Here is a 20,571-nt window from a genome sequence, read left to right on the forward strand (position 1 = left end):
ATTCTTTAAACAGAATAGAACTGCCCCATAGCATCTCTGATCTTTATGGGTACAGACTGCCTCATCTTTCCCCCACTTAGAGCCTTACTGAAACACAGGTGTTTGTTAGGAATCACTAGGATTCATCTCTTGTGTCTTTAAATATTTATTATCCAGAAGAACTGGCAGGTTTTGCCCGTTAGAAACTGGTTTTTGTTACTAGATGCCATTGAGTTGAATACAACTCACAGCAACCCTATAAACTACAGACCTGCGCTCTGTCCTATCCTGTGCCGCCCTCACCATCACTGATAGACATGAGCGCATTGCTACAGTCACTGTGTCAATGCATCCTGTTGGGGAGTCTTCCTCTCTTTCACTAACCCAAGGATAATGTCCTTTTTCAAGGAATAATCTCTCCTTGCAAAATGCCCAAAGTATGAGAGAAAAAGCCTTGCCATCTTTGCCTGCAAGGATCACTCTCGCTGCACTTTCTCCAAGACATCTATTTTAGCAGACAATAGGATCATCAGTACTCTTCTCCAACACAACTCAAAGGTATCAATTCTTTATTGGCCACGTTTATTCATTTTCTAGCTCTCTGGTGCATAGCAAGTAATGAACAGACCATGGCCTAAGGCACAGCTTAGTCTTCAAACTGACATTATTGTTCTTCAGCATTTTGGACGGGTCCCTGACTGCAAACTTGTCCAATGCAATTCATTTCCTGACTGCTGATACCAAGGATGTTGATTTTTGATATACCAAGGATGTTGATTTTTGATCCAAGCAAGACGAAATAATTGACAATTTCAGTCCTTTTCCCATGATTATAAATATTTCCATTATTCAAACCAGAATTTTATAATTTTTTTAATGTTTGCTTTCAATACCATGTTGTTGATTGCCGTCAAGTTGAGCACAACTCATAGTGACCCTATGAACAAAAGGCCTGAAACTTTTCTATAACTATTGTCATTTATCAAAGCTCAGAGTTCCCAGAGGCATGTTGTTTAGGAAGTAGATGCCAGTCCTGCTTCCAACTTAATACCACAGAAGATAGTAATATAAATAGCATAGAAAACAGTATTATAGAACTAGTCCTTAACTGTTTTTGGCTCTGCCTCTTTTTATGCCCCAAAGATTGCAAACAGAATGTTTCTATAATGTATCTAGAAGATATCTTCTATCTTAAATAAGTAAAATTATCAAGAGTGGATTTGATGCATTAAACACTAACAGCCCAAGATCAAATGAATTGTGGGATGACATCAAGATCATAAAGAAAAAGGGGCGGAGGGGGAAGACTGGTATAGTGACTTCAACAATGAGCCTGAGTGTGGTACAGATTTTCAGGTATGGCACAGATTGTTTAATCCAGGAATTAACTTGATTCCTGATGGCCCAAGGATGTCTCTACCTAAATTCCAAAGAACTTACTAAACAAAAAGATAAGCTGATCATGTCATGGAAATACTCAGCTAGACTCACTGAACTAGCATGTAAAGTAAACCCGCTTTTGTGGATATTAACCCACAAAGCAGCTTTATAGGACAGAGCAGAACAGTTTCTGTAAAGATTACGGACTTTATGCTTTCCATAATGTCCATAATCTTTACTGACACAGAATGCGACATCTTTTCCCTGCAGAGCAGGCTGGTAAATTTGAACCAATGACATTTTAGATAGCAGCCAAGTACTTACCCACTACGTCACCAGTGCTCCTTGAACTAGCCTACAGCTAAGCTCATTCTGTGTCAAACTGACAAAATGTATAAAACTCTATAGTTATAGAAGATAATAAATGATTGTGCTAGTTAAAATGCAAATGAAGAAGGCAATGAGCTGCATATATTAATGGAGTATTATCTGAGATAAGTAACAGGATGAGTCTTGAAAAATCAACTGTTCTCGTCAAACTTAATTTTGTACTTTGTAGCTGGCAAGTTTCCATTTGTCAGGTTGGATGCAGAAAAGGCTATTTAAATCCAAACAACTGTACATGGTTGGTTGAACATTTATAATTCAACAGTTACATAACTTCCCAAATACAGCAGAATATGAGCCACATAATTTGGATGTCAGCTAAATAAGACAAGCAATTCAGAAAAGGGTCACGTACTCAGCTGCACTTTAAGAGAGCAGGGCTGCCGAGTCAAGATGTACTTTTCCCACCGAGCTTCTTTGCATTAATAATCTCCTTAGTCAGAAGAACTGATTTCTTCTTTTTCAAAAAAGAAAATTATAAAACCAATATAAGAATGGTTACCAATGTTTTATTTTTTAAAGCTTGGATTTTTGGCTAAATCAAAGTGATGCACATTTCCATTACCTTTCAAAGTTGTGGTCTATGACTGTAAGTAACAAACCACTTAGTATAAACTGCTTTTTAAGTAAAAATTCCATCTATGGGTATATATATCTACAAGATTTCCGGTTTGGTCTGCTCCATGTGTCCATGTCCTGAAAAACTGCCAAATAGCAGCAAAAGCTGATGAAATCATAGGGGAAAACTCACTGCCACAGGAAACCAAGTATTGTTGAGTCAACTTCTTTCTTCCTGGTTATGTGTTTTATACTTATTAGGCAAAACAAAAGACCTGTACAATTGTTACACAAATATGAGTATATTATATAAGAAAAATAACGACAACAGAAAATGTTTATGTTCAAAGGTCATTAATGCTTAGAGATTCTGCAGTATCTTCTGATATGGAAAATAGACTTAACATCTCAGTCTCCAGAGGATGCATACTGCCTGCTGTGATAATCAAGGAATGTAAAGGTCCTCCCAAATCCACAGTACACATCTGCTGTAGAGTGCCTGCTGCAATCTTCTGGTCCTCAGCTCCAACTCTGGCAAGGCCAACACAGAGTGTCTTCTCAGTAATCGCTGTTTAATTAAAAAAGAGGGAAAAAAAATTACATGTCATTCTCTATATTGTTCCAACATCATTCTGTAAACCATTCCAATATAATGTGAATAGAGGAATGTGTGAAACACATTCATATATAAACTAAACACATTAATACATAAACTAAACACAATGTATGTAAATTTTGTATGCAAACTATTTTTTAAATAAAGTACATTTGAAGATGCTTTATCTTACATTTCGTTAACTGCTAATTATTATCAATTAACCATTTATTCAAAGCTTTATTTAAAAAAAGAAAGAAAAAAGTACTGGTGTTGTTTATTTTCCAAAATATTCATGGCTCTAATATTTTGAAGAGATAATGTTGTTAGGTGCTGTCACCATTGACTGTGATTCATAGCAACTCTATGAACGGTGACTCTGAACTTTGCCCTATCCTGAGCCCAAGCTCACTGTCTCTGACACACCACTGCCACTATCACTGTATCAATCCATCTCATCCGGGGTTTTTCTCTTCTGCACTGACCCTCTAACCTTCTAAGCATGATGTCCTTTTCCATGGACGGTTCTCTCCTGGCAACATGCTCAAAGTATGTGAGATGGAGTTTTAAAATTCTTGCCTCCAAGGAGTAAATTAGTTTTGCCCTCTCTAGGACAGGTTTGTTCTCTTGGCAGTCCATGGAGTGTTTAATACTCCGCTCCTGCATCACAACTCAAAGGCATCAGTTCTTCTTCTGTCATCCTTATTTATTCACTGTCCAGCTCTCAGATGGAACTGAGAAGATGACAGCCTGGACCAGGCACAACTTAGTTTCCAAATGATATTGTTGCTTTTTAGCACTCTAGAATGGTCCTTGACCAGATTTTCCCCGATGTAACTTGTCTTTTGATTTCCTGACTGCTGGTGCCAAGGGTGTTGATTGTGGATGTGGGCAAGATGAAACTGTTAACAACTTCAATCTTTATCTGTCTTGATACTGTCTATTGATTGGCCTATTGGTAAGAATCTTTGTTTTCTTAATGTTTAAATGCAATTCATATTAAAGGCTATAGTCCTTGACTTTCTGCAATAAATGCTTGCACAGTTTCAGTGAGCATGTTTGTGTCAGCTGCATAATGCATGTTGTTGATAAGTCTTCCTCTAATCTTGATACCATTCCTCTTCATAAAAATGATCTATTCAGCATACTGACTGGAAAAGTATGGAGAAATGACATATCCCTGACACATTCCTTTAGTAAACAAAGATAAAGCTTTCAAAGAATAAAAAACACAATGTTGCTATGTAGGGAACATAAACCATAATGTGTATGGTATGCATAAATTATTGAATGGAAAACTAATTTGCCCTGTATACTTTAACTAAAATCACAGTAAAGAATTAAAACCAAAACCAACCCCCAAAAGCACTATCTCTGTAGTGGTGGTGCCGATGATATGTCTGTGTATATGCGTAACATCGATTCTATTATTACACATCTACAACAGCAGAAGAATATTCGAGCCCTTGCAAGTTCTTAAGTACCTGGTTCTTCTCCTCGAAGTCTTTCATTTTGAACAATCTCCAGAAGCTGCTGAGCTGCTTGGTTTACGCTCATATACTGAGGAGGTTCATAGATCTTCCTTCCCCTGTAAGTATAAAACTAGATGCCACTGTTCTTAGCCATAAAATTATATAGTAAGCTGTTAATACGATTACACTCCTAGGTAAACTCAAGTTCCAGAATTTAAACTCTGTTTGATGCTTTCAGACGATAACTTCTTTCAATTAATCCATGGAAAGAATGTTTAATCTTAAAGTTTCTTAGGATTTTTCATGATTCTACTTCAGTTGTCCTCTCATTTTAAAGGTATCTTTGCAGGATCTCTAAGACAAAGTTACTTTAATTTAAAGTCATGCCTTAGCAAAAAAATGCAATGGAAATGGCAATTTCGTCTATGCACTAGCTTAATCGGGTCTATACTGTGCACTTTTATTACTACATTGAAAGCACAGGTTCCTCTTTCCACTTCTTTCTCTAGGGTAAGTAAACTAAAGAGCTTAAGAAGTGAAAATTTTAGATGGTGAGATAGGTATTTTACTCTGTCTGCCTCAAAAGTCTACTAGGTGTTCCTCACAATAAAGTAAAAATAGAGTTTACATAAGTTTATTTATAAATACAACCATAAAAATTATTTTACTGACTCTCAAAATTTTGTTAAGAATTCTGTTAAAGAAACAGAGCATGAGACACAAACATAATTTGCTATTTTCTAGAAGTAACAGGGAAAAAAGTAAAATAAAGGCAAAATTTTAATATTTAAGCTCAATATGTTTAAAAAGTTTCAAAATTGGGTCATATAAAATTACTGAAATTTGTATCTATATTTGATTAAAAGTCTTTGAAATCAGAATGTATTTTATACCTAGAGAAAATCGTAATTTGGAAGCTAAATTTTTATTGGAATTAATCTTTATTTAAGTTTCATAAAACAGTTTTGTAAACTGGTTCACAACTCAAATTTGTTTCAAACCTATTTAAAAACGTTTCAATAACTAAATTGTTAGCTTTAAATGAATTAGAACAAAAGTCATTTCCACAGCAGCATTAGACACATTTCAGGTACTTATTCATCACATGAAGGGAGTAACACTCATATTAAACAATGTTGTTCCAAGCAAAAATGGATTACTCTTATGATACAAATGAGGAGAAAAGGGCTCTGAGGTGGAATTGATGTGCTCTGAGACACACATTAGTTATAGATTTGGGACTTGATCCCAGATCTTCTAACTTCTAATTCATTAATTCAGTTCACAGGTATTTATTGAGTAATTAATAGGTCTAACTAATGCTATTTTCACTCTATTACATTGTATTGCTGAGTTGGAACCAACTCAGAATTGACCTGCTACCAGTTTTCAGAGGCAAGAAATCACGTGGGAGGAGAATGCCCATCTTTCTCCTGAGAGAACTGAGAGAAACTGGTGGATCTGAATCACGCGTCTTCTGAGTTGTCAGCTTAACTCCTTACCACTCAGCCACCAGAGCTCCTTCTTTCATAGCGGTTACCATTGCGTCAAAGTAAAAATACTTCATTTTTAATTGTTGATTAAAGCTGACTATCAGCAATCTTTAGAACGGAAGTCATTTAACTGAAATTTAATAGAATTATTCAAGGAATTTAGATGTAAGCATTCTCATAATAACTTACTTGATAAGATTTTCCAAAGACTGTTCCTTTACTTTGATGTCTGCAGGAAGTGAAAAATACATCTTTAGATTTAATGAAATATTTATCTAAAATCTTCTATGTACACTGCAGCTAAGAGTCACTTTTTGAAGGACGCACTCTTCCCAAACTGCAAAATGGTCATCTGAGAATCTGTGGCATTGCTCCCTAACATTTCTACTGCGATAGAACCATTTTATGGGAACAGAAGAATCAAAGTTCATAGTTGTGTAAAGGCCACGAATAAGAAAACATGAAAGCTGGACCCTGAGAGCTAAAAAACCTCTTTTTCCCTTTGGAAAGGAAGACATATGAATAAAAATTGGGATATATTATGCTTACATCTGAAACAAACATTTTTTAAAAAATGTTTTACTAGGTAGTAAATAAATAAAAAAAAAAAATCAAAACAAAGTATCTTACAACGCTTCTAATCTTACCTGTGTTGCTGATATTAGACTATAAGTGTCCATTAGGTATAAAACAAACAGGGAAAAAGTTTTACTACATTATGAAAGACACTTTCCTTTTCTTAAGACATGCATGTTATGCACGAACATTTTAATGTCAAACATACATTTAAAAGGTATTCATGAAGCATCATCTGCATGTCAGATCCTATGCCTGGTATGCAGCACACAACAGGGACAAGAAGGAACATGAGGCTCTCACAAAACTGAGTCTAAGTGTCAGTCACATTTGATCCTTTACAATTATAATCACTGACAGTTAATTGAACTATTTGGTAAACGGTGAAAAAGCAGAGTCAGTGTGCCCTTACAGGAACTCAATATACAACTGCAAAAGCAACAGCTGCTTCCTGTTTTACATAATGAAAACAAATGGTTCAGCCAAAGTTTGTTCTTAAAAAATAAATACAGTGCAGTGGAGGGATCTCTCTGACAATCTTCTGCAGCTTTGCTAAGCAATTAAAAGTTTTCCTTATGAAAGATATAAAGAAAGCATTATCTTAGGAAGAGTAGGAGAAATTAATCTCACATGCATCTATTTCTAAACATGGTCTAAAGTGGAATCAGTTGTGGAAGTATTGTTCAAGTTCAAGATGATCATTCATTTACTAATTCAGTCACCTTGAGATTCTGAAATGTTATTTGTGGGAGTAAGATTCTTAATTTAAAACTGCCAAACCTTATTTTATTTTACAAACCTTTATTTTATTTTATCTACAAAATCTGACTACTAATTGAACATGTGACTGCATCAGCCCATTAATCAAGTTTTCAACCAGATCAGTCTTTGTACTCCCTCTTCTTTGTACTTCCCTCTTCATGTAAACCGTCTTGGAGTAGATTCTGACTCACAGTCGCCTTCTACTGGGCTCCCAAGGCTGTAAATCTATAACAGAGAAGATGGCTCATTCTTCTTCTGCAGAGTGGCTGGCTAATTGTGGATTGTCCACCTTCAATTCACAGGCCAACACTTAATACACTATACCTCCAGGCTCCTTTTCCTTACATAGGCTATAATTATTCCCCGCTCTCTCCACATCCTCTTGAAGCTTTTGGAAAAGAACAGCTACATCCTATTTCTCTCAGCATGCCCAGGACCTAGCACAATGCAAGGTATGGAGTAAATAGTTCAAAGCTGTGTACTGAAAAAAACTAGTTCATGTGGCTCTTCTACTACCCATAATATCCTACACATTCTCTTAAACAACTCATTTCCCAGTTCCTTCATGAGGCCTTTACTGATCTCCTCTCAAATGCTCTCAGTTGTTTAAAATAGCTAAGCAACTAATTTTACTGCTTATTAATCTCTATTTCATACATATACGTTATTTATATATAGTGTTTTTTGGCTCATTTGCCGTAATTCTTACAGTACTAATCCCATACCAAGCATTCAACAAATACATACGAATTTAAATCATGAACATTTTTAAATGATGAAATCTTTGACAGACAATGTGGGATCAAGATATCCTATAATTTACAACTTGTTCCTGCTTTTGTTAACGGAGCAAGAAAGATTGTTTAACCTTGTTTTTCTCTTCCCAGCAAAGCCAGGAAGAGAGGCAGCAATTTGAGAGCTCAAAAGCCAAAGTTCTGGTCTGTCCTTCCTGCCTCGCCATACAATAGAACTTCACTGTCTGTTAGACTTTCATGTGTGTAACACATTAGTTCCAAATTGGATTTTAACTTAATACTCTTAGCAAATGCTCATAAACACAAACCTGTTAATTGATTTTGTACTACTCTATCTAAAAGTTTCCCTAAAGATAAATAATGCTTGAGCCTCCTTGCTGCATTTAGAAAAATTAACAAGTAGTCTTCTTATTTTTTTTTCCTCCATATTGTGTTTTAAAAGCTTACACTCTTCTATCCTTTCTCAGTTCTATTGTAATACACATGGGTCTCAGCTGCAATGAGTTCCTATTTTTAATCCCTCTGCTACGTGAGTTTTTATCTCTGCCCGGAACAAGTCTTTTAAACAGTGATCATTCCACAATGACCATCTATCTACCTCTGCTTTTAACTGACACATCACGCAACTGACACGTGCTTTACAGAACATTTGTTTGAAGGGTGATAAAACTGTGAGACTATCCACAAGGACACTGCTGGTGTAATCCCTCGGGAGTTGCACTGCCAACCCAAGGGCCATGACTCTGGCAGTTCAAATCCACCAGGGGCTCTGTTGGAGAAAGATGGAAAACTTCCTCCCTCAGAAAACTGCTGGAGGGTCAGGTAGAGGCTGGTTCCCACTTCACAGCAATGAGAGATAGAGTCTCTTTCACATGGAAAATTCAAGAGCAAAGTTATAAAGCTAAATAAACAGCAGGCAGATTTATCAAATACAAAATCGCAGTGCAACAAATAAACCAAGAAAAGAGGGGATAAATAATGAACACTGCATTGAAATAGATGAGTAAAGAACTGTCTAAAGTAAATATACAAATTAGGTATTATTTACATGACAACAGTCCAGAATGAGAGGTGTATAGCAAAGTGGACTGGGGGGAAGAGGAAAGATAGGAAATTGTGCAACAGTGAAAAAATATTTTTAAAAAGAAAAGTGAACTAGGGGGGTAGGGAGATTTTTTTTTTAAAAAATAACAGCCGTCCCTCTCCATCTCTCCGTATTACAGTAGCTAATGATGAAATGTAGGCATAAGCAAAAAAAAAAAAAAAAAATGTTGTCAGGCCTAGAAAAAGCAAGATCTAGAGTTAGGTAGGTAGCAATGTGAAAGGAATAAAAGGAATGTATTCTAGCTGGAACTGACTGAACTGTTGTTGTTTTGTTGTTGTTATGTGCCGTCGCCTGCGACTCATAGCGACCCTATGTACAACAGCCCTAAACTCCGCTCTGTCCTGTGCCAATCGCACTGTCTCTGACACTCCCATCCCAGTCACTGAATCAATCCACCTCATAGAGGGCCTTCCTCTCCTGCGCCGTCCCTCCACCCTCCCAAGCATGATGTCCCTCTCCAAGGACCGGTCTCTCCTCACTACATGTCCGAAGTAAGTTAGACGGAGCCTCAGAATCCTTGCCTCCAAGGAGCCACCCGGTTTAACCCTCTCCAGGACAAATCTATTTGTTTTCCTAGCAGTCCATGGTATTCTCAGTACTCTTCTCCAGCACCACAGCTCAAAGGCATCAGTTCTCCTTCTATCCTCCTTGGTCACTGTCCAACTCTCTGATGCATAACAGGTGATTGCGAAGACTATGGCCTGTATCAGACGCACCTTAGTCTCCAGAGAGACACCACTGCTCTTCAGCACTTTGGAGAGGTCCCTAACAGCAGACTTTCCCATGGCAATGCGCCTTTTAATTTCCTGGCTGCTGGTGCCAAGACTGTTGACTATGGAGCCAAGCAAACTAAAGCTGTGTACAATCTCAATCTCTTCACCATCCATCCTGATGCTGCCGATTGGTCCAGTGGTGAGAATCTTTGTCTTCTTGACATTGAGCCTCAATCCATATTGCAGGCTGCAGTCCTTGACACTCTGCAGCAGGTGCTTCAGGTCCTCCTCAGTTTCAGCAAGCAGAGTTGTGTCATCCACATAACGCAGATTGTTGATAAATCGTCCACCAATCCTGACCCCACATTTCTCCTCATAGAGCCCAGCCTCCCAGATAATCTGTTCTGCATATAGGTTGAAGAGGTATGGAGATAGGATGCATCCCTGGCGTACGCCCTTCCCAATTTTGAACCATGCAGTGTTCCCTTGCTCTGTTCTGACGACTGCCTCCTGGTCCAAGTATAAGTTTCGCATTAGAACGATCAAGTGTTCTGGGATTCCCATTCTTCTCAGAGTCAGCCACAGTTTGTTATGATCTACACAGTCAAATGCCTTTGCATAATCAATGAAACACAGATAGACATTTCTCTGGTATTCCCTGCTTTCAGCCAAGATCCATCTAACATCAGCTACAATATCTCTAGTACCACGACCCCTTCTGAAACCAGCCTGGACTTCTGGTAGTTCTCTGTTGGTGTGCTGTTCCAGTCATTTTTGGATAATCCTCAGTAAAATCTTGCTTGCATGTGAAATCAGTGAAATTGTTCTGTAGTTTCCACATTCGGTTGGGTCGCCTTTCTTTGGGATAGGAACAAATATCGATCTCTTCCAGTCAGTTGGCCAAGTGGTCGTTCTCCAGATTTCTTGGCACAACTTGGTGAGCACGTCCAGGGCAGCATCTGTTAACAGATGCTGCTGACTGAACTAGGATAAGGTAAAGATTTTCTTGCCAAAGGGTAGTAAGGTCAAGTTAAAGAAAATTTTTTAAACTATTTTTGTCCACCAATTAACTTCCACATGTATTTACTGAACAGGTACAGACTTGTAGACATCAGGAAGAGAATAATGAGCAGAACAAAATCTGTGTTGTTATAAAGCAGAGAAAAAACCAAGTTAGCAAAATAATTCAAAGGTACTGAGAATAGAAAATAATAATTCAAAGTAACAGGAAAAATTTTACTTAAGGGTTGCACAATGTTCCAAATTGGGTTAAATTTTATTCTATCCGAAGTTGGTCAACTTTTTTCTGTAAAGGATAAGAGAGTGAATGCTTTAAGTTTTATGATCCCAATGGTGTCAGAACTTCTCATCCCAGCCACTCTAGGTCAAAAGGAGCCCCAAAAACCAACATTTAGTGATTTGAAATTAAATTACTGAGTGGAAACTTAAGAACTTCATGCAAAAACATTAAAAAGGGGTCTTTCACTACTACTTGCCAACTTCATGATACATATTCATCCTATGTGATAAGTATAAAAGGCAAATATTAAGGAATGTTCAAAGTAAGTCTCCAGTTAATAAGTGGCATCTCTGGCATTTGATATTCTGACTAAATACATAGTATATTTTCAAAGTTATCAAGATGTCAGCTCTGTTTTGCTCTTCAGCTACTGATGAAGACTTTAATACCAGTACTACAACATAACTGTGTAAGTAGGAACTAACACCACTATCAGTAAGTCAATATATATCTACTCGTAGAAAATGATTAGCAGATATTAATTAGTACAATTTCAGTGCTTCTGAAAGTCAAGCCCATGCCAGTGTGAAATGCCATCAGTGCCATCATCTTAGTACTCAGACAGCTGTCCCAGATATTTCCATACTAGGTAGGAAACATGATTGAGATAAGCATGGTGCAGTGAATAAAAGCTGTGGATAACAGACTAACTGGATTCTATCAGCTCTGCTACCACTTGGCTGGTGGTCTTGGAAGAGGATTCAGTGGCTTAAGTTTTGACTTTCTCTGTCAAACAAACTTGAGTAAGGTAATTTCTCCAGTTTCTTTCAGTCTATCACCACATCATTCTAATAGCATCAAAACTGCAATATTCAAAGAACAATCCCAGGATGATGTAGCATACTGCTGAATTTCAGAAAACTGACAGGAAAAGAATCTTGATGGACAAACAAGTAAGACTTGGAGTACTAGAGACAATCTACTAAGGTGTTAGAAGGCGCATTCTGAGCTGTGGTGGGTGCCAGAAATAATGAAGTGATAGAGCAGAAAATGAACGTCTAAAAGTATAGAAGAGCATGCAGAAAACAGCTAGACTATCCTTTCTTTCCTCTACCTAGTTACCAATCCAAGTATTTCTTTTACCTTAACACAAAATCAAAATGAGAACAGTATGACAGTATGACTCCATAGTGTGACTTGGGGAACTCTAGAATCCTTACCTAGTAAACATAAAGTGTGCATGTCGTTTTGTCTGTTCTTCTTCACTTTGTCAAAAAAGCTTTCTGGTCTCCAAGTGTCTGTCCAAAACACAATAGAAACTGTTTCTCCAAACCTATACAACTAAGGGAAAATGAAGATATTAATCAGTGATCTAACAATTCACTATTTCATAAACATGTTGTCACTGTTGAATGCTGTCGAGTCGAGCACGGCTCAATGAACAAAAAACTTGAAGCCTTTATATAACTATAGTCATTTCTCAAAGTTACATAGTTTCCAGAGGCATGTTTTTTAGGAAGTAGATGCCACTGAATTGAATACCTTTTCAGATAAAATAAAAGAGTATTAGATTTAAAAAGGGTTGAAGATTAAATCTGATACGACAAAGGTGATAAAAGTTCTGCTTCACTGCAGATTGTGTTCTGATGGTCCTTTCAATTATAAACTTCTAATATTTCAGTATAAATCAGAGAATAAATGCAGCTAATATTTAGCCATGCACCCAATAAAATTACTGAATCACAAGACTCTGGACTGTCAGGTGTTCGCTCCTGCAAACAATGGAGCAAATGATGGATTCAAACTTCAAGGTGCTGGCCTTTAAGTCAGCAGCTGAGTATTTAACCACTGCACCACCAGGAATCCTTGGTCATACAGCTCGTTGGTAACACAAAAAAAGCAATTCAGAGCTACCTCTAAGGAAGTGCTCCTTTAAAACATGTCATCTCAGTAAAGTTTAAACACTGTCAAGTTACTACAACTATTCATCAAAATGTATACCCATTAATTTAACAAGAGTCTCTGTGTTCCCTCCCAGAAATTCTGTTCAATGATGAGGACCTATTCCCAGATCTCCTTTCCCTCAACAAAGCGAGTTCAATTCATATAATCACAAATTCCTGCCTAAGAAATGACAGCTTTCTCAATTCTTCCAAAATTTCTCTACTATTAGTTGTGTGACACTGTGCAAACTTCTTTACCTCTGGGTGCCTCAATTTCTGCATCATAAACTGGATATAATAAAAGTGGGTTTAGGTTGTTAAAGGGATTGCATAAGTTAATACATGTAAATGCTTAAAATAGAATATAGCCTATAGTGAGCTCTATACAAATGTTTGCTGTGATTGTTACTGTTCTGTGGGAGACATATTCATCCAACAATCACTTATTTTATTTTTATCAGAAAAGATATATATTATTGAAACCGAAGGAAGTACAGATGTCACTATTCATGACAAAGAAGAGGTCTGAAGAAGCCAAGGTTGCCGTCATATTGATGAAAAAGGTCTCGTTTCACTTGCAATCATAAACACAATTTCATGAAAACAGGTTCTCTCTTTTGTCTTCCTCCATGCAAGGCCACTGCCTTAAGTTAAAACTTTTAAGTAGCTCTTACATAATTAGAGGCAAACAGACAGTAAATCCAAGTGCCACAGCCCACACCCTTCTGTCCTGCCGTGCATCCCCCTCCCCAAACATGCTCCCTGCCAGGGGGCTGGGTTAGGAGAGACTCGTGGGGTGCAGGCAGCAGAAATGAGAATGGAGGGCAGAAATGTCCTTTCTATTTTGATCACTACATGGGGCTGATAACCCACCCCGGACCTTAGCCTTGGATTTGCAAACTTGTTGATCAAACTGCTATTTGCTTTCACAGAATGAGCTCTCTGATCCTTCTCTAGAATGATGTTCTCATTCAATTTTTTCTTATTAGGAGAAAAAGAAATGTTCCACCTCTGGAGTTCCCGTGGATGGAGCTGGGCTCATTTTCCAAGCTGGTTTACCTTCCTTTTCAATCAAGCTCTGTTTGGCCTGGTTGAAGCAGTGCCTGTACTAGGTGGCCAGCACCGTGCAGCTGAGGGTCTGGTGGGTGTTCTGATGGTAACACTGGAGGATACTGGCGTGCAGGTCAGCACAGACTGGATGATAATCATACCACTTGAACTTTGCTTCCATCTCAACAGCTTTCTGATACTGCTCAGTCGTGACTCTAGAACTCTGAGCTCCTCTCCTCCCGTCCAGCCAGCTGCTCCGTGTAGAACTAATCCTGTTTTCGTGGTCAGCTGGTCTTTCTCTTCCAGCTGCTCAGCCTCTCGGGGGTACTTGTAGCTGCCGTCCTCACCTCCCCACTGAGGTGACTTGGATGATATGACTTGATTCATTCTGCTGACACTTTTGCCTTCAACTCTTACCGTATCAGAGTTTTCCTTCATGTGGATGACAATTTGCCATAAAACAAGCACAAACATACCGAAAACACCAGCTTCTGAGGCCCTTCTGAGGTCTGTCTGCTAGAGAAGACAGACGGCAGCGCTGCTGCTGCGATGGGAGCAGCCATCTGCTGTCTCGTTTCCCCCTCCACCATCCCACCACCCCATGGAGGGTGTCATTCAGGGAGCAGCGAGCAATTATTTATTATTGATCATCCATTATATGGCAGGCACTAGGCTAGGCACAGGTATAAAGTAACAAGCGAAGCACTGAGTTGACCATCATGGAAATGCATTCTTGTGTAAACTTCAGTGAAGGCAATTACTTACTAAGTGGGTGATCATGGACAAGCCAAGTAACCTTCACCTCTCAAAAGAAAATCCCTACAAAATGGAACAAATAACTATAAACCTAAAACTATGGGTTTAAAGGATTTGGCCACATAAAATGTCAGAAGTGCCTAGAAGTACCCTACGTAAAGATTGAATAAATGTCAAGAGATTTGATGATGTAGTAATAATGATGTTTATAGTAATGCTATCAAAATATTCTAAAATGACGTGTCCTGCTACAATCCATCTGTTTTCCTTTTTGGGAATAAACTAAAAAACATTACCAAATATTTGAAACTATTTGAACTTCACTTATGATTTCATTCTGACAAGTTCAACTGTTTATATTTCGAAAATGACTTTTTGCTTCCCTTATCAGATTTCGAAATATTAGCATTTTCTTAGTAAAAAGACCTTGAGTGAAAACTACTGAAGGAAAATGATGTATGCAATTACACATAAGTACTTTAAATTGGCCTTACATATGCTGCGTCATAGAAATACAGTCACAGAAGTCACTAACTACATGCTTTATCCAAAGAGAAAGGGACAGACCATTCAAAGGAGACTTGAGATGCCAGTCACATATAAACACTAAAGCATTCTGTGTAAAAGCTTCTTTGAATTGTCTAAGTCTGAGGTTTAAAGAAATTCTCACATAAGCAATGCTTTCTAGGACCCTGATTTATAAACTGTAACCATTTCTGTGGCTGTGATGCAAACTTCTTCAAAGAGTCCTAGAGCATTATGCAAACCATTTCACCATTTAGATGTCATACCTCAAAGAACAGAAGGACCAGTCCTTTGTGTTTCACAATCAAGGTCCTACCAGTAAGTGATAAAAAGCAACTGGAGCAACATCACACACTGACGAGAATGAAGGGTGGTGCAGAAGTCTATGCACTGAACTGTCTTACAATGCAAGCCTTTGTGCAATGATTATTTTCCCCCAAAATACCAAGAAAATCTTAACAACAAAATAAAACACAACATCTGCTTTCTAAGAAAACAGTAGCTAAATACAAGCCCCCCTTTTAAAAAAAAAAAAAGATCCAAATTTGGAGTAACTTACATAGAATTTGGGAACGCAGTTCATCTATGTGAATGTTTTGAATCTACTAAAGACAAACAAATGGAAATTGGACTTTAAATGACCCAATAATTATGTATAAAACCATCTAGCTGATGTGAGAAGATACACATTAAGACAGTAAACATTCAGATCAACTGTGATATATAGATGATAAATACCACAAAAGAGTTCAGCATTCTCTCACTTGGGAGCACCAAGATGCAGATTCTGAACAAAGTCTATAAAGTGGACCTGAAAATATGGGCAAGGTTTAGACTGGGAAGTTGAGCATAAGGGAAGAATGAGATGGTATGAATAAAATAAGAGAAATGGGAAGTGGGGTAACATTTAAAATGGCATTAAGCAATTCTCCAGAAATAGCTAAGTATACCTGACTTGCCTCTAAATGTACCTCTAACTCCTGACATCTTGACAAAATCCAATTCCTGTCAATTTCAGCTCTATAATTCATCAAGAAAATTGACTACATCCACCCCACCACCTTAGTTCAAACCCTCAAAGCCATTTTTCTGAACTACCTTACCGGTCTCCAAACTAATCTACATGATGCCAAGTTCATCCTCAAAATGCCTATCATGTTAACATTCTGAAGAGACATTTCTCAATCTTCCAGGGTAAGTATTAGCTTTTACTTACAAAGATAAAGATAAAGATAGATAGATAGATAGATGATAGATAGATAGATAGATAGATAGATAGATAGATAGATAGATGATAGATAGATGATAGATAGATAGATATAGATATAGATATAGATCTCAATGGGAAAATGTTAAAAAAGAGAGTCTATCTTCAAGAGCTTTCAATGGTCTAAGCTTGAATAATTTTAGCAATAAAATGACAGTGGTGAATGATAAATAAAACTAAAATCCTTAAGTCCACACAGATATAAATAAACTGAGTAAAGAAATTAATTAAATAGAGTGAAGGGCCAAGTCTTCTTTACAGAGTTCCAAATAATATATGTAGATATCTATTCTTCCAGTTGGGCTATACTTGATGACTTTCCATTCTCTGAAATTGCTTATTATAGGAAAGTGAACAATATTAGCTTTCCAGTGGAGAAATCAGGCAAATACCACCTTAACAAGGTGATGAAGCTTAAAAAACATTGACACTATATGATGTAATGAAAAGAACACTATTCAATCTGTGATAATCTTTCCCAAATTCTTACTCTAGTCTAATAAGGAGAAAATATCAGATAAATCCAAACTGAATGGCATCTGACAAAATATACTGGTTGTTAGTTACTTTTTAAAGCTGTTAATATCATGAAAAACAAGGAAAGAAAGAGCAAAATCAGAAGAGATTGATGAGGGCAATCTAGATTATTTAGGCAATCTAGCAAAATGAGAATGAAGTTTGTAGCTGAAGGTACAGCTTATTGTTTAAGATCATGGCGATCTTAAATTTAACAGAACAAAATATTACCCTGCCATGTACCATCTTTGTTGTTATGGCTGAGTCCAGAGTTGTGGCTATTTTGTCAATCCATTTTGATGATGCGTTCCCTCATTCCTGCTGACCCTTTACTTGGCCAAATCCAAACATGTCTCCATACGACAGGGCTTCTCTGATGAACATGTTCAAAGAAAGCAAGCTAAGTCTCATCATCCTTGCTGTTAAGGAGCAATCTGATTGTATTTCTACTAAGATTATTTATTCTTCTGGCAGTCCATGAGGTATTCAACATTCTTCACTGAAAGCACAGTTTGAATATATCAATGCTTCTCTCCTCCTTCTTGTTGAGTACTTGCATGCATTAGTAGTGACTATCAAGACCACAGCTCAAGTTAGATGCACTGTAGTCATCAAAGTGACATCTCTGCTTTTCAGAACTTTTAATCTTTTACTTGCAGCATTAGTACAATGTTTGATTTTGTCACTGCCATTTCCATTATCATCGGTTATTGATCTAAGTAGAATAAAATCACTTCATCAAACATCAATTTCTTCATTTATAATGATGCTTACTGGTTCAATTTTGAAGAATCTTGTGTTTTTTACTGGTTCAATTTTAAAGAACTTGTTTTTTTCACATTCAGTCATAACCCATACTGAAGTCTATGCCCTTTCTATGTCCTCTTTATTACGGGCAAGAAAAATTAATTCTGTGACTAGAGCGGTGGGAAAAAGTGTGTTTGAGATGGCTAGGTAGGCACAGGATAGAACAGCGTTTAAATTGTTATCTGAATATCACAGGTTATTAATGTGTTTTCCTTGAACCTTTGTGTGACTTATTCTTTATATAAGCCACCTTCTTGGATTATTTGATCAAGATACAGATTAAATAAGTAAGGTGATAATGTACTAATGTTAATTTGTTAGTTTTGACAAATGCAGTTTAACTGTGTAAGATGTTAATTAACATTAGGAGAAATGATTAGAAAATTTAACTTGCTGAAGACTACTGAACTCAAGTACTCTACTTAAATGTATATCCTAATTCAGATCAATTAAATTTGTGAAATGAAAGAAAACTAAATCAGTAGAGCTGCTAAAAACATGTTATCACAAAAGTACATTTAAAAAAATATCATTCTTCCTCAGAATAACAGCAATGAGGCTGCTTTAGTTTTAAATCATCATATGCATTTTTCTTACCACTGATTTTTGCTAACACCAAAAAAGACATGGTTATGCACCAGGTACACAATAAAGCTGAGTGGCTAAATTTAAGAACTATCTTTCGAAGATGAGATTCTACCTCCTCCTGGGTGAGAGCAGAAAGAAATATATAAATAAGTAAATACATAATTGAACTTAGTAAATATTTGTTGCAGAATGATTATGTGCTATGAAAAACGTACAGATAAATCTGTCATGTTACATGGTAAAAACATAAACATGTACAAGTAACGAAATATTCTAAAGAGAACAGCAAGTTATCGGAGTTGTGTAGAAAAACCACACAAGAAAATGACAGAATAGACTGATTAGAAACTATAAGAGTGGAAATGGGAAGGAAGAAAACAATGTTAATATTCCTATGATTTAATAAGCAAGTGGTCAAAAATAATTCCTACAAGCCTTACACAATAGAGACCTTAACTGATTTCATCTACTGTAGGATAAATAGTACTGTAGAACTCTAAAATTTTTATTACTTAGCTTAATATCTTTTGTAGTATTTTAAACTTTTTAGATTTCCCCCCCTGAATCCTTAAACAATAATATCAACCTAATGCTTCAAACAACTAACAGTAAGAATCTTAAGGTCAACAAACTGATTATCATGATGAATATGTGGTACAAAAACAAGGGAAGGAAATGAGATGTTACTTTTTTAAAGCAACACACATTTTCCTGAAGCAGAAATACACACATACACACACACACACAAATATATGGCAATACTCAAGGTCACTCATGCAACAGCCAGTGAAAGTGGAAGCATTTCATAATGATGAGAAAATTATACAATCTTTTCCCTGAAGTCAGCCACAAATGATAATGAAGTTTTTATTCAGAAATCATTGCTACCTGATTTCAAGGAACTACCTCAATTATCTGACCTTGAAGATGTCTCAAAACTATTTCAGTCTTTAAGTTTTCTAGAAGGAAGTAATACTAATTTGATGACTTAGTTGCTAAATGCTTCTATACAAATGCCCTTTAGCAGATCTGGTCTACAAAGATGTTGATATCAGTGTCAGGAGTAACATCAGGCAGAAAAAAGAATAATGCTCAACTCGAATGACACATGAAAATTAAATTCTGCATGTTTCCAACAGCGATTATAATTCCAATTTCAGTGTTATGACACTGACCCAACTCCATTTTAGACCAGGCCTCTACAGTGATCTTACTCAGCACTTTAATCATATCCTAAGTATTCCATGTTAATCTAAAAATTGTTCTCAAATTTTTCCAACTGTCATATCTGTACTACTTTATCTCCAACAAAAGAACTTCTATTTTGTTATGTCTAACAAAAGAACTCATAACTGCTTAAAGTTCCAATAAAAAAAAAATTACCCCCATTTCTATGGACATGGGGATAAAAAAAGGAGTCATTAAGACTTGTAGTAATACAGGCAGACAGACAATGAAACAAAATAGGAGAAAGAACTCTCTCATTTGACCATTTTGAATGATCATTAAGGATAAGAATAGGATTTTGGACTAAAATTTTCACAAAGAGGAAAGGGCCAACCCATGAGATGGAAAAGTTGTTTGTGATCTGAGTCAATAAACTCATTGCCATCAAGTCAGAAATCACTCACTCTCGATCCTACAGTAGGTTTTCAGAGGTTGTAAATCACATGTGTTGTGTTTGCCTAAAAGTTGGTGCTTTTTTTTATCCATTAGCTGCCTCTGGTCTCCAGCTACATTAACTGCAGACACATGGTCTTGCGTATCAGCCTCTGCTGCGGGACTAGGATAAAAGATACAGTGTTTCCCACACTGAGCAGCAAGACCCTAGGTGAGAAAGACTTAGAGAAGCAAGACAAGAGGTGAGCCAGGCTTGTGGTGACAAGACCCTGGGGAGAGCGAGACCCTGCTGGTAGAGACTGGCACTGCTGTGGAGACTGGTAAAGCGTGAACTGAGGGTTCCTGCATCTGTGCTGGCCACCAGTGGATCTTACTGTTATTGTCTTTGATGATGGAAGGAAAAGCTGGTTGCTGAATGGAAATCAGAGAATGGACTAAGCTGAATTGAAATCAGAATCTGGACTAAAGAGTAACTTGGAACTGC

General features: G+C 37.0%; 1 protein-coding gene across 1 annotated transcript in view; it reads right to left on the reverse strand.

Moving 5' to 3' along the window:
- Positions 1 to 2,627: 2,627 nt before the first annotated feature.
- The window catches only part of DPH5 (diphthamide biosynthesis 5), a 52,487-nt gene continuing 34,543 nt past the window's right edge, over positions 2,628 to 20,571 (reverse strand). The window contains exons 4-7 of the mRNA XM_006882451.1: positions 12,236 to 12,356; positions 6,054 to 6,093; positions 4,384 to 4,487; positions 2,628 to 2,872 (exon numbers count right to left, since the gene is read on the reverse strand). Of these exons, the coding sequence (XP_006882513.1) occupies positions 2,649 to 2,872; positions 4,384 to 4,487; positions 6,054 to 6,093; positions 12,236 to 12,356 (489 nt within the window). The 3' untranslated portion in view covers positions 2,628 to 2,648. The remainder of the gene's footprint in view (positions 2,873 to 4,383; positions 4,488 to 6,053; positions 6,094 to 12,235; positions 12,357 to 20,571) is intronic.

Source organism: Elephantulus edwardii, unplaced genomic scaffold (genome assembly GCF_000299155.1).
Source record: "Elephantulus edwardii isolate Elephantulus edwardi_28Jun2011 unplaced genomic scaffold, EleEdw1.0 scaffold00020, whole genome shotgun sequence".
Taxonomy (NCBI): Eukaryota; Metazoa; Chordata; class Mammalia; order Macroscelidea; family Macroscelididae; genus Elephantulus; species Elephantulus edwardii.